Below are 12,743 nucleotides of genomic sequence, written 5' to 3' on the forward strand. Positions count from 1 at the left end.
ACCTGAAAAGTGAATTGTGACTATCTGCAGAACAAATTTAAACGTTACTCTTGTTTTTCTAACTAGTAACCTATGTTATTTTTTATTTATTTTTTAACCTATGTTATTTAGTAGTTTTTCCAATTCAGATATATAAAGAGCTAGGGAACTTTAAGGTGGCTCCAATTTACTGCAATTAGGATATTAGGAAAGTAGAATGCAATGTGTCACATTTCAAATAAATAAAATCAGGTCTCTCATTTGTTCAGTACCTTTTAAATCCTAAGCCTTAGTTTTTGATGAAACACTACTGTGTGATCTCAGGAGAAGTTATTCAACAGAGCAAAGGTATCTTACATTTGGCCAATGTGTATTCTTAACCCAACCAAACAGTTTAATATCTATGCCAAGACTTTGAAAGTCTTGTCTAAATGTCAAAATTGGGTTATGCCACATAGAGGGAATAGTGCCTTCATTAAAATTTATTTATACATCAACCAAGGAGTATTTATAGCAGTGAAATTTACTTAAAAATAAAAATCAACAGTATGTTTTTCTGACTACTAGTAGATTCAATAGTAACTTGAAGGTTTACCTTAATATCTTATAATTGAAAAATAGGTTCCTTTTTTTGAATTATTGTTTAGGAAGTTAAATATTGTGTAAACCATGTCATTTCCCCAAGTTTGGTAGCATGAAAACACATTCGCAGTTTATCTCACATATATTTTGTAAGTTGGAGTGCTATATTAGAGTGAAATGCAGCCATGCAGGAAATAACACAAGACTTGGATTTCATAAACTGTAGCAACTGGCAAAAATTTTTTAAAGTATGCAATATAGTTCTTTCCTTGATACTGAATATATCATATAAACAAATGGACATTTAAAATGCAATTTAGATATCACATTGTATGGTCATCAATGATGTCAAATTAAAACAGGTATTATACACTCAATGCACAGGTCTGAAGTATTTAAAAAAGCTCAATATGTTAAATGCAGTATATCTCTAGAGAAATTAAGTATTGACTGCATGCCTCAGTGAGCAGAAAAATCTACAAAAATCCATACCACACATTGATCCCAATATTGCTTTTTAACATTACTAAGAATGTAACAAATTTTAAAATAGTGTATTTGACACAGATATAATTCTCTTTAATTATCAGGCAACAAGCCCAAAAATATGTCAATGTTTATACATGTTGGTTTCTATGAATAAGAGATTAATAATAGATGAGATAAGCCCAACATGTATTACTCTAATTTTACACTAAATGAAGCACTTCAGCCACTCACAAAACACTTCTAGGTCACATAAGAGAATTGAGTTTGGAAGAATAATTGCAATTTGAAAAAATACAGATATATACATATGTACAATAGCTCAAGAATAGTTATCTATCCATTCACCCATCTGTTCATTCACTTTTATATATCTCTATTCATATTTTTACTTATAATAATACAAGCTACCCTCCTTTTACACAGTTGAACTAAAAACGCTTATGTAAAACTGATGACTGGCACCTTATACAAATTCCTTCATTATGAAAACCCAACTATTAATAATCCACAGGAACATGAGAGTTAGCTTCAGTTTCTGAATAACCACTACAAAGGTAACAGACCAGACAGTCTGACCAGGTTAGCAATATATCTGTTAAGTGTCTAATCCATAAGTCAGTCTTACATTGAAGGCTGGATATTTCCCAGGGCTTGATCAAGCCAAGATAAACCTAAAACGTTAACAAATGCTCTGACAACTAGAGATTCTATTTCCTAGTGATAACTTGTTTTGCTCTTTATGTTTTCCCTTGCATTATCTGTCTCAGTATTTATTTGATCTCATAGGTGCACTGGTATAGAAAAGATTTTTCTGAGATTAAACTACATAATGTATACTGAAAGTAAACACATTAATATTTATGAATCTGACCTTCTGCATTTACCTGCAGGATTTATGGCCTTGTTTATACTAGTTTCTAGATAGGACTAAATGATTATTCCATTTCTAATAAAATCCTAAAGTGAAATGTTTTATTTTGGAAAATTAAATCTAAAACATTAGGAATGAATAGTATTCAAATATTTGAGGATATCAAACCTTTCAGTTTTCATACTACACTGCATGTTAAAATTTCAGCAAATGTGTGTACATACACATCCATGCATCTATGTGTGGAAGTATATATGTGTGTATACATATATGTGAAGGCATATGCATATATATGTATATATATATGTAAATACAGAAATGGTGAGAACTTTACACTCTATTTGTAATGCATTAAGGGAATATAATTTTTATAGAAATCTTTTTAAACCTGTGGTAAAAATGAATATTCACTCCAGCTTATAACTTTTCAGCAAATACCAAAAATATGTAGTGGAGGCTCCAACCTGAGCAGCCTTCCCAAAGAGGTAATATCTTTCTATTACTATTCTCAGTTCATTCTTCTCTCCAAAGACCTAACATGGTGAAATCTACCCAGCTCATCAACATGTATTATTATTTAGGGAGCAAAAACTTAAATACACTACAGAATAAAATATTGTTCAAATCTTTCATGAAGGTAGCATAATGAAAATATTTACCTAAACTATGGAATAACTGGGGAGGACTTTCAGAATTACCACAGTCCAAACAGTGATCAGACCAACATCCATCAACTCTACTTTCCCATTCCACAATCACAGTTATATTTATAATGGTCAAATCTATTCATATCAGTATTAGAGCTACTGGTTGAACTTAGTGGCCCAATCATAAGTTAACATCGTCAATAACGTAATTGGACCAATGCTTAAGAATTTGTATGATGAGTTTCCAGTTATACTACTATCAAAAAGTACTTTCAGGTTTCTAAATATTCTTTCATACTAATACATATTGCAATAGTGAAGAACAAAATTCACTGAGAACTTTAAATTAAAAAAACCCAAAACACTATCAATGAACATTTGACTTTTACATTCCTTGTGCTTAATCGCTCAGTCTTGTCTGAATCTTTGCGACCCTGTGGACTGTAGCCCACCAGGCTCCTCTGTCCATGGGGTTCTCCGCAAGAACACTGGAGAGGGTTGCCACTCCCTTCTCCAGAGGATCTTCCCAACCCAGGGATCAAACCCAGGTCTCCTGCACTGCAGGTGGATTCTTTACTGTCTGAGTCACCAGGGAAGTCCTTAATTAAAGCCAATGTCCCATTTATATATTTTTAAAATGCCCATTGATTCATTAACAATGCTAATGGTGAAAAGTAATACAATATTATTAAATTTCTGAGTGAAACCATTACTTTTTTAACCAAACTATCTTTGAAAAAAAATGCAGTGATTTCCCTTACTCTGATCAGGAGTTATATGAGCCAATTTCCAACCCCAAAAATTTAACCTATGATTCTTCCTGAAAGGAAGAAGGTATACAACTGACCCACTTGTTTCACTTTTTCAGTGGCCTACCCTAAACTAGAGTGGGTTTTAATTGCCCTCGAAAATTATCAAGACCCTCTACATTACATGGTCAATGGTCCTTTTAATAGAAAAGGCAATAATATACAGTTGTTTGCACCAACAAAAACTCATTAGAAAGTATCAGTTTAGGGTAACAGTTCAACAGCCATTAACAACTGCAAATGTCTAACTGCCTTTTAGTGAAAATGTGGTCCGTTCAAAGCTGTTTAAAAATTATTTGTGTGGTTTAGTGTATTTGAAAATACTTTTGTGAACAAAGTTTATGAATAATATAATTTTGAAAGCCAAAGTTTTTCAATAGTCACCATTTTTTTTTTTTTTACTAGCATAACATTAGAATTGACTTTTTGTCTTGCTGACAGAGCAACTAAGAAAGTACAGTTGCATTGACCATATTGATTGTGAACAAAGCAACCATCAGTGGGGACTCCACACCATATATTTTCAATATTGACCTCCTACTTCCTTTTCCATGGCTTTCTGGGTCGGCTATTGGATTTGGACTGCAGTGTAATAAACAGCTAAGGTTTAATTAATGGTAAATGAATACAAGACATAGGTTATGACTTTAACTAATTAGGGAATTGTTGAATTAAGTCTGCCTTGGAATGCAAGGCAGTACAATCAATATCCAATAAAAGGACTATGTATGTAATTTACCTGCAAATGTGTTTCCAATACCATCAAAGTGAGTTTAAATAAGTAAGATATATGAAAGGTGACTAGGAGAGATTTCCACAAGTTAACACTTCATAGTTTCAGAAAAGACTTCCTTATTGTTGAGATGGTATCTGCTAAAGCTCTGACAAGAGCACAATGAAAAACAGGAATCATTCTTCACACATGTACCTGCACCAAATCCAAAAGACTTTCTAAAGCATAAAAATTCAGTTGTTGACTTTCAAGTTTAATGTAAACAAACTAGGACCTTAGGCTGCTCCAAATGAGCATCAAATTTTGCTTACTTGACATCTTTTACTCTTTTTTCACTTGTCAAAAGTCTGTATCTCTTCTCTCAGTTAGAAGAACACTTGTTGACATACAGGAATTCATTACTTTTGATAAAAAAAATCTCACCAATGTTCTCATTCTTCAAAGTGACCAGGCAAAAAGGTCATTTCATGGAGCCTTAAGACTTTGTTCTAATTATTGTGAAATAAAAAAAAAGAAACCTACCTACTCCCTTGTGGGCATCCAAGCTGGTAAACTCTATTGTCCCATTATGGCCTTTTTTAGGATTTTCCTGATACTGTTTGTGGTTCCCATTGGGACAATATCTGTAGGAAAGTCCATAATCTGCAAGATAAACCTGGAAGACGTGAACAGACAAATGAATAATGTTTTTGTCCTTTGAAAAGTTAACCTTTATAATTAAGTCTTAAGAAACTGATAGGTTAAGAGAACCTCAGATCTGTATTTTATTAAACCAAATGGTGCCTTCAGATAAAACAGATACAACTGGGGGCCATAACAATGAACTTTCTAACTTAAATCCTTACTTCAACATAGGCATATCTTGTTTCTGAGTTGACTTAGATTTTCATTCTTTTTATGCTGCTCTTAAATTCCCTTCCCTCTAGGTGGGCATGTAGATGTCATAAACCACAATATGTCTTTTTATCTGTATTCATACAGCTTATGAGGATCAGCCTTTTTTTCTTAGTAACCCCTCCTTGTAACATAAAACTATTTCAACAGGGAGGGGAGAGGAGAACAATCTAAAAATAGTAAGCTAATATTACAGGAATCTCCATTAACAGGAAGCATAAAAACAGTGAACAGACTATAAGGGATAATGACTGTCAAAATTAAAAAAAAAACAAAAACCCAGAATCATGTTGTCCGTATTTAAGAATGGAACATCAATGCAGTACTTTTGGTCTTTCAGACCAATCCATATCATGACTGTTATCTTTGAAAGTCAGTTAGAATCTAAGCAGGGTATCCAAACAGAATATAGATTGTTGAAAAGTCAGATAGCAATTCAAGTGAATTTTCCTAAGGTTACTTTCGGAGAGAAAAAGAAGGGAGGAGAGAAGTAGTTTTACAGATAAAGCATACACTGAATAGGGAAGTGTTATGATTAGACGTTTATTCTAACATATATCAGATGGTGAAGAGTCAGTCTGCAATGCAGAAGACCTGGGTTCAATCCATGGGTTGGGAAGATCCCCTGGAGAAGGGAATGGCAACCCACTCTAGTGTTCTTGCCTGGAAAAATCCCACAGACAGAGGTGCCTGGCAGGCTACAGGTCATAGTGGTGCTAAGAGTCATACACAACTGAAGTGACAGCATGAACACACAGTCAGAATATTACACTTTCTACCTACATGTTACCATGATCCTCTCCCCTCTAAACCACTGAAAAACAAAGCAGCTTCAACTTTCAAAATGGATTGTTTCACATGTATTTCTTTAAAATTGAGGGAATAAGGCAACACTTCACAATGTTCAGCTTTAAGACAATAAAGTATTAATATTATAATACAAATGGAATTTTAAAAGATACCTATTAAAAGAAAATTAAATTTTAATTGAAGTTGTTGGTTTCAGGACAGCCTAAGTAGAAGATATTCTGAACTTCAAAATATAAACAACACAGTTTCCTTCATTTGCTGGAGAACATAGCTTGCTAGATTGTATGAAAACATGGTATTTCAGTTTTGTCTCTCACTCACAGATGCCATTTCTCAACATGGCTTCAGGAGTAACTGCCCAAAGTAACTGCACTTCAGAATCAGATGTAAAACTGGTTGCTTGCTTTCACTATTTATGATGCATTTTTATCTTTATTTGAGAACTAAATAGACTTCACTTTGCAAAGTAGACATCCTGAGAACATAAATATTGATAGCAAGTGGAAAGGATCTCATTCAGTTCAACAGAGATATCAAAAGCTTTACAGATGAAAAAAAGTTAAGAGAATTCAGCACCACCAGACCAGCTTTACAACAAATGCTAAAGGATCTTCTCTAGGTGGGAAACACAGAGGAGAAAAAGACCCTCAAAAACAAACCAAAAACAATTAAGAAAATGGCTATAGGAACATACACAGTGATAATTACCTTAAATGTAAATGAACTAAATGCTCCAACCAAAACACATCGACTGGCTGAATGGATACAAAAACAAGTCCTGTAATATATACAAGAGAGCCACTTCAGATCTAGGGACACATACAACCTGAAAGTGAGGGGATATAAATAGATAAACCATGCAAATGGAAATCAGAGGAAAGCTGGAGTAGCAATACTTGTACCAGATAAAAAAGACTTTACAAAGTAAGGACTGTTACTAGAGATAAGGAAGGACATCACATAATGATCAAGGGATCAATCCAAGAAGAAACAAAAATTATAAATATTTATGCACCAAACATAGGAGCACCTTAATACATAAGGCAAATGCTAACAGCTATAAAAGGGGAAATTGACAATAACACATTAATAGTGGGGGACTTTAAGACCCCACTTACATGAGTGGACAGAAAATACATGGACAGATCATCCAGAAAGAAAAAACAAAAAAGAAAACACAAGCTTTAAATGACACAATAGACCAGATAGATAACTGATATTCATAGGACATTCCACCCGAAAGCAGCAGAGTACACTTTTTCTCCAGTGCACACAGAACATTCTCCAGCATAGATCACACACTGGGTCACAAATCAAGCCTTAGAAAGTTTAAGAAAATTGAAATCGCATCAAATATTTTTTCCATAATGCTATGAGATTAGAAATCAATTACAGGAAAAAAACAACCTATAAAAAAATCACAAACACATGGCAAAAAAACATGCACCATTAAATAACCAAGAGATCACTGAAGAAATTAAAGAGGAAATAAAAAAACTACATAGAAAAAAATGACAACAAAAACACAATGATCCAAACCTATGGGGTGCAGCAAAAGCAGTTATAAAAGGGAAGTTTATAGCAATTCAATCTCATTTCAAGAAACATCTCAAATAAACAATCTAGCCTACATCTAAAGCAACCAGAAAAAGATGAAGAGACAAAACCCAAAGTCAGTAGAAGAAATCATAATGATCAGAAATAAACAGAAATGAAGAAAACAAGAGCAAAGGTCAATAAAACTCATAGTTGGTCCTTAGAGAAGATAAACAAAATTGATAAACTTTTGGCCAAACTATCAAGAAAAAAAGGGAGAGGACTCAAATCAATAAAATTAGAAATGAAAAAGAAATTAGAACTGACACTGCAGAAATACAAAGGATCATAAGAGACTACTAAAAGCTACTATCTGCCAGTAAAATGGACAACCTGGAAGAAACAGACAAATTAATGGAAAGGTACTACTTTTCAAGACTGAACCAGGAAGAATTAGAAAATGTGAAGAGACCAGTCACAAGTAATGAAATTGAAACTATAGTTAAAAATCTAAGAAACAACAGTCCAGGACCTGATGGCTTCACAGGTAAATTCTATCAAACATTTTAAGAGCTAACACCAATCCCTCTCAAACTCTTCCAAAAAATTACAGAGGGAGGAACACTCTCAAATTCATTCTGTGAGGCCACCATTAGCTGGACACCAAAACCAGACAAAGATATCATGAAGAAAGAAAATTACAGACCAGTATCACTGATGAACATAAGACACAAAAATTCTCAACAAAATATTAGCAGACAGAATCCAAGAGCACATTAAAAGGACCATACACCATGATCAAGTGAAATCTATCCCAGGAATGCAAGGATTCTTCAATATACACAAAGCAATCAATGTTAACACCATATTAACAAATTAGAAAATAAAAAAAAGATCTTCTCAACAGATGCAGGAAAAACTTCTGACAAAACTTAACACACATTTATAATAAAAACTCTCCAGTAAGTGGGCACAGAGGGAATATACCCCAACATAATAAAGGCCATATATGACAAACCCACAGCAAACATCATTCTCAATGGTAAAAAACTGAAGGCATTTCCACTAGGATCAGGAATAAGACAAGGATGTCCACTCTTGCCACTCATATTCAACATAGTTTTAGGAGTCCTAGTCATGGCAATCAGAGAAGAAACAGAAATAAAAGGAATATAAACTGGAAAATTAGAAACAAAACTGTTACTATTGGCAGATGACATGATACTGTACATAGACAATCTTAAAGATGCCACTAGAAAACTACTAGAACTAATCAATGAATTTGGTAAAGTTGCAGGATACAAAATGCACAGAAATGTCTTGCATTCCTATACAATAACAATGGAAGATCAGAAAGAGAAATTAAGGGAACAATTCCATTCACTACTGCAACAAAAAGAATAAAATATTTAGGAATAAATCTACCAAAGGAAGCAAAAGAACTATATTCAAGAAAACTATAAAACACTGATGAAAGAAATCAAAAATGACACAAACAGATGGACAAATATACCATGTTCTTGGATTGGAAGAATCAACACTGTCAAAATGAATGTACTATTCAAAGCAATCTATAGATTCAATGCAATCCCTATTATTATTATTATTTTGCATGCATTTATACTGTTATTTCTTTTTTTTTTTTTTTCTTTATTAGTTGGAGGCTAATTACTTCACAACATTTCAGTGGGTTTTGTCATACATTGATATGAATCAGCCATGGATTTACACGTATTCCCCATCCCGATCCCCGCTCCCACCTCCCTCTCCACACGATTCCTCTGGGTCTTCCCAGTGCACCAGGCCTGAGCACTTGTCTCATGCATCCCACCTGGGCTGGTGATCTGTTTCACCATAGATAGTATACATGCTGTTCTTTTGAAATATCCCACCCTCACATTCTCCCACAGAGTTCAAAAGTCTGTTTTGTATTTCTGTGTCTCTTTTTCTGTTTTGCATATAGGGTTATCGTTATCACCTTTCTAAATTCCATATATATGTGTTAGTATGCTGTTATGTTCTTTATCTTTCTGGCTTACTTCACTCTGTATAAGGGGCTCCAGCTTCATCCATCTCATTAGGACTGGTTCAAATGAATTCTTTTTAATGGCTGAGTAATATTCCATGGTGTATATGTACCACAGCTTCCTTATCCATTCATCTGCTGATGGGCATCTAGGTTGCTTCCATGTCCTGGCTATTATAAACAGTGCTGCGATGAACACTGGGGTGCACGTGTCTCTTTCAGATCTGGTTTCCTCAGTGTGTATGCCCAGAAGTGGGATTGCTGGGTCATATGGCAGTTCTATTTCCAGTTTTTTAAGGAATCTCCACACTGTTTTCCATAGCGGCTGTACTAGTTTGCATTCCCACCAACAGTGTAAGAGGGTTCCCTTTTCTCCACACCCTCTCCAGCATTTATTGCTTGTAGACTTTTGGATAGCAGCCATCCTGACTGGCGTGTAATGGTACCTCATTGTGGTTTTGATTTGCATTTCTCTAATAATGAGTGAGGTTGAGCATCTTTTCATGTGTTTGTTAGCCATCTGTATGTCTTCTTTGGAGAAATGTCTGTTTAGTTCTTTGGCCCATTTTTTGATTGGGTCATTTATTTTTCTGGAATTGAGCTGCAGGAGTTGCTTGTATATTTTTGAGATTAATCCTTTGTCTGTTTCTTCATTTGCTATTATTTTCTCCCAATCTGAGGGCTGTCTTTTCACCTTACTTATAGTTTCCTTTGTAGTGCAAAAGCTTTTAAGTTTCATTAGGTCCCATTTGTTTAGTTTTGCTTTTATTTCCAATATTCTGGGAGGTGGGTCATAGAGGATCTTGCTTTGATTTATGTCGGAGAGTGTTTTGCCTATGTTCTCCTCTAGGAGTTTTATAGTTTCTGGTCTTACATTTAGATCTTTAATCCATTTTGAGTTTATTTTTGTGTATGGTGTTAGAAAGTGTTCTACTTTCATTCTTTTACAAGTGGTTGACCAGTTATCCCAGCACCACTTGTTAAAGAGGTTGTCTTTTTTCCATTGTATATCCTTGCCTCCTTTGTCAAAGATAAGGTGTCCATAGGTTCGTGGATTTATCTCTGGGCTTTCTATTCTGTTCCATTGATCTATATTTCTGTCTTTGTGCCAGTACCATACTGTCTTGATGACTGTGGCTTTGTAGTAGAGTCTGAAGTCAGGCAGGTTGATTCCTCCAGTTCCATTTTTCTTTCTCAAGATTACTTTGGCTATTCGAGGTTTTCTGTATTTCCATACAAATTGTGAAATTATTTGTTCTAGTTCTGTGAAGAATACCATTGGTAGCTTGATAGGGATTGCATTGAATCTATAGATTGCTTTGGGTAGAATAGCCATTTTGACAATATTGATTCTTCCAATCCATGAACACGGTATGTTTCTCCATCTGTTTGTGTCCTCTTTGATTTCTTTCATCAGTGTTTTATAGTTTTCTATGTATAGGTCTTTTGTTTCTTTAGGTAGATATACTCCTAAGTATTTTATTCTTTTTGTTGCAATGGTGAATGGTATTGTTTCCTTAATTTCTCTTTCTGTTTTTTCATTGTTAGTATATAGGAATGCAAGGGATTTCTGTGTGTTAATTTTATATCCTGCAACTTTACTATATTCATTGATTAGCTCTAGTAATTTTCTGGTAGAGTCTTTAGGGTTTTCTATGTAGAGGATCATGTCATCTGCAAACAGTGAGAGTTTCACTTCTTCTTTTCCTATCTGGATTCCTTTTACTTCTTTTTCTGCTCTGATTGCTGTGGCCAAAACTTCCAACACTATGTTGAATAGTAGTGGTGAGAGTGGGCACCCTTGTCTTGTTCCTGATTTCAGGGGAAATGCTTTCAATTTTTCACCATTGAGGGTGATGCTTGCTGTGGGTTTGTCATATATAGCTTTTATTATGTTGAGGTATGTTCCTTCTATTCCTGCTTTTTGGAGAGTTTTAATCATAAATGAGTGCTGAATTTTGTCAAAGGCTTTCTCTGCATCTATTGAGATAATCATATGGTTTTTATCTTTCAATTTGTTAATGTGGTGTATTACATTGATTGATTTGCAGATATTAAAGAATCCTTGCATTCCTGGGATAAAGCCCACTTGGTCATGGTGTATGATTTTTTTAATATGTTGTTGGATTCTGTTTGCTAGAATTTTGTTAAGGATTTTTGCATCTATGTTCATCAGTGATATTGGCCTGTAGTTTTCTTTTTTTGTGGCATCTTTGTCTGGTTTTGGAATTAGGGTGATGGTGGCCTCATAGAATGAGTTTGGAAGCTTACCTTCATCTGCAATTTTCTGGAAGAGTTTGAGTAAGATAGGTGTTAGCCCTTCTCTAAATTAATGCAATCCCTATTAAAGTACTAACGGCATTCTTCACAGAAGTAGAAGAAAAATTTTACAATTTTTATGGAAACACAAAAGACACCAAATAGCCAAAGCAATATTGAAAAAGAAAAACAGAGTCGGAGGAATCAGGCTCCCCAATTTTGAACTATAATACAAAGCTACAGTAACCAAGATAGTATAGTATTGGCACAGAAACAGAAATGTAGACTAATGGCACAGGATAAAAAACCCAGGCACTCATGGTCACCTAATCTATGACAAAGGAGGCAAAAATGTCTGAAAATGCATTAAAGACCTAAGCGTAAGACCAGACATTATACAACTCTTAGAGGAAAACATAGGAAAAACACTCTGACATAAACTGCAGCAAGATCTTTTTTGACCTACATAAATAAACAAATGGGACCTAATAAAACTTAGAATATTTTGCACAGCAAAGGAAACCATAAACAAGAGGAAAACATAACCCTTAGAATGGGAGAAAATATTTGCAAATGAAGCAACGGACAAAGGATTAATCTCAAAAATATACAAACAACTCATGGAGCTCAATACACAAAAGCTTCCCGGGTGGCACAAGTGGTAAAGAAGCCACCTGCCAATGCAGGAGACTTTTAAGAGACATGGGCTTGAACCCTGGGTTGGAAAGATCCCTTGGAGGAGGGCATGGAAACCCACTCCAGTATTCTTGCCTGGAGAATCCCATGGACAGAGGAGCCTGGTGGGCTACAGACCACGGGGTTGCAAAGAGTTGGGGACAACTAAAGAAACTCAGCATACAGCACGCACATAGAGATCAACACAAAAAACAAACATCCCAAGCATAAAATAGGCCTAAGATCTACATAGGCATCCCTTCAATGAAGAAATACAGATGGCAGAGGCACATGAAAAGATGCTCAACATCATTAATTATTAGAAAAATACAAATCAAAACTACAAAGAGGTATCACTTCAAACTGGTCAGAATGGCTATCATCAAAAAATCTACAACCAGTCCATGGAATTTATAAATAATATACAAAATGT

At 34.7% G+C, this 12,743-nt stretch overlaps 1 protein-coding gene across 3 annotated transcripts in view; it reads right to left on the bottom strand.

Annotated features, from left to right (window-relative positions):
* VRK2 (VRK serine/threonine kinase 2) overlaps positions 1–12,743 on the bottom strand; it is a 99,384-nt gene that overhangs the window by 23,256 nt on the left and 63,385 nt on the right. For all 3 annotated transcript variants that reach the window (XM_061155399.1, XM_061155398.1, XM_061155400.1), the window contains exon 8: positions 4,633–4,765. In XM_061155399.1, coding sequence (XP_061011382.1) covers positions 4,633–4,765 — 133 coding nt within the window. The remainder of the gene's footprint in view (positions 1–4,632; positions 4,766–12,743) is intronic.

Source organism: Dama dama, chromosome 11, assembly GCF_033118175.1.
Source record: "Dama dama isolate Ldn47 chromosome 11, ASM3311817v1, whole genome shotgun sequence".
NCBI classification, from domain to species: Eukaryota; Metazoa; Chordata; class Mammalia; order Artiodactyla; family Cervidae; genus Dama; species Dama dama.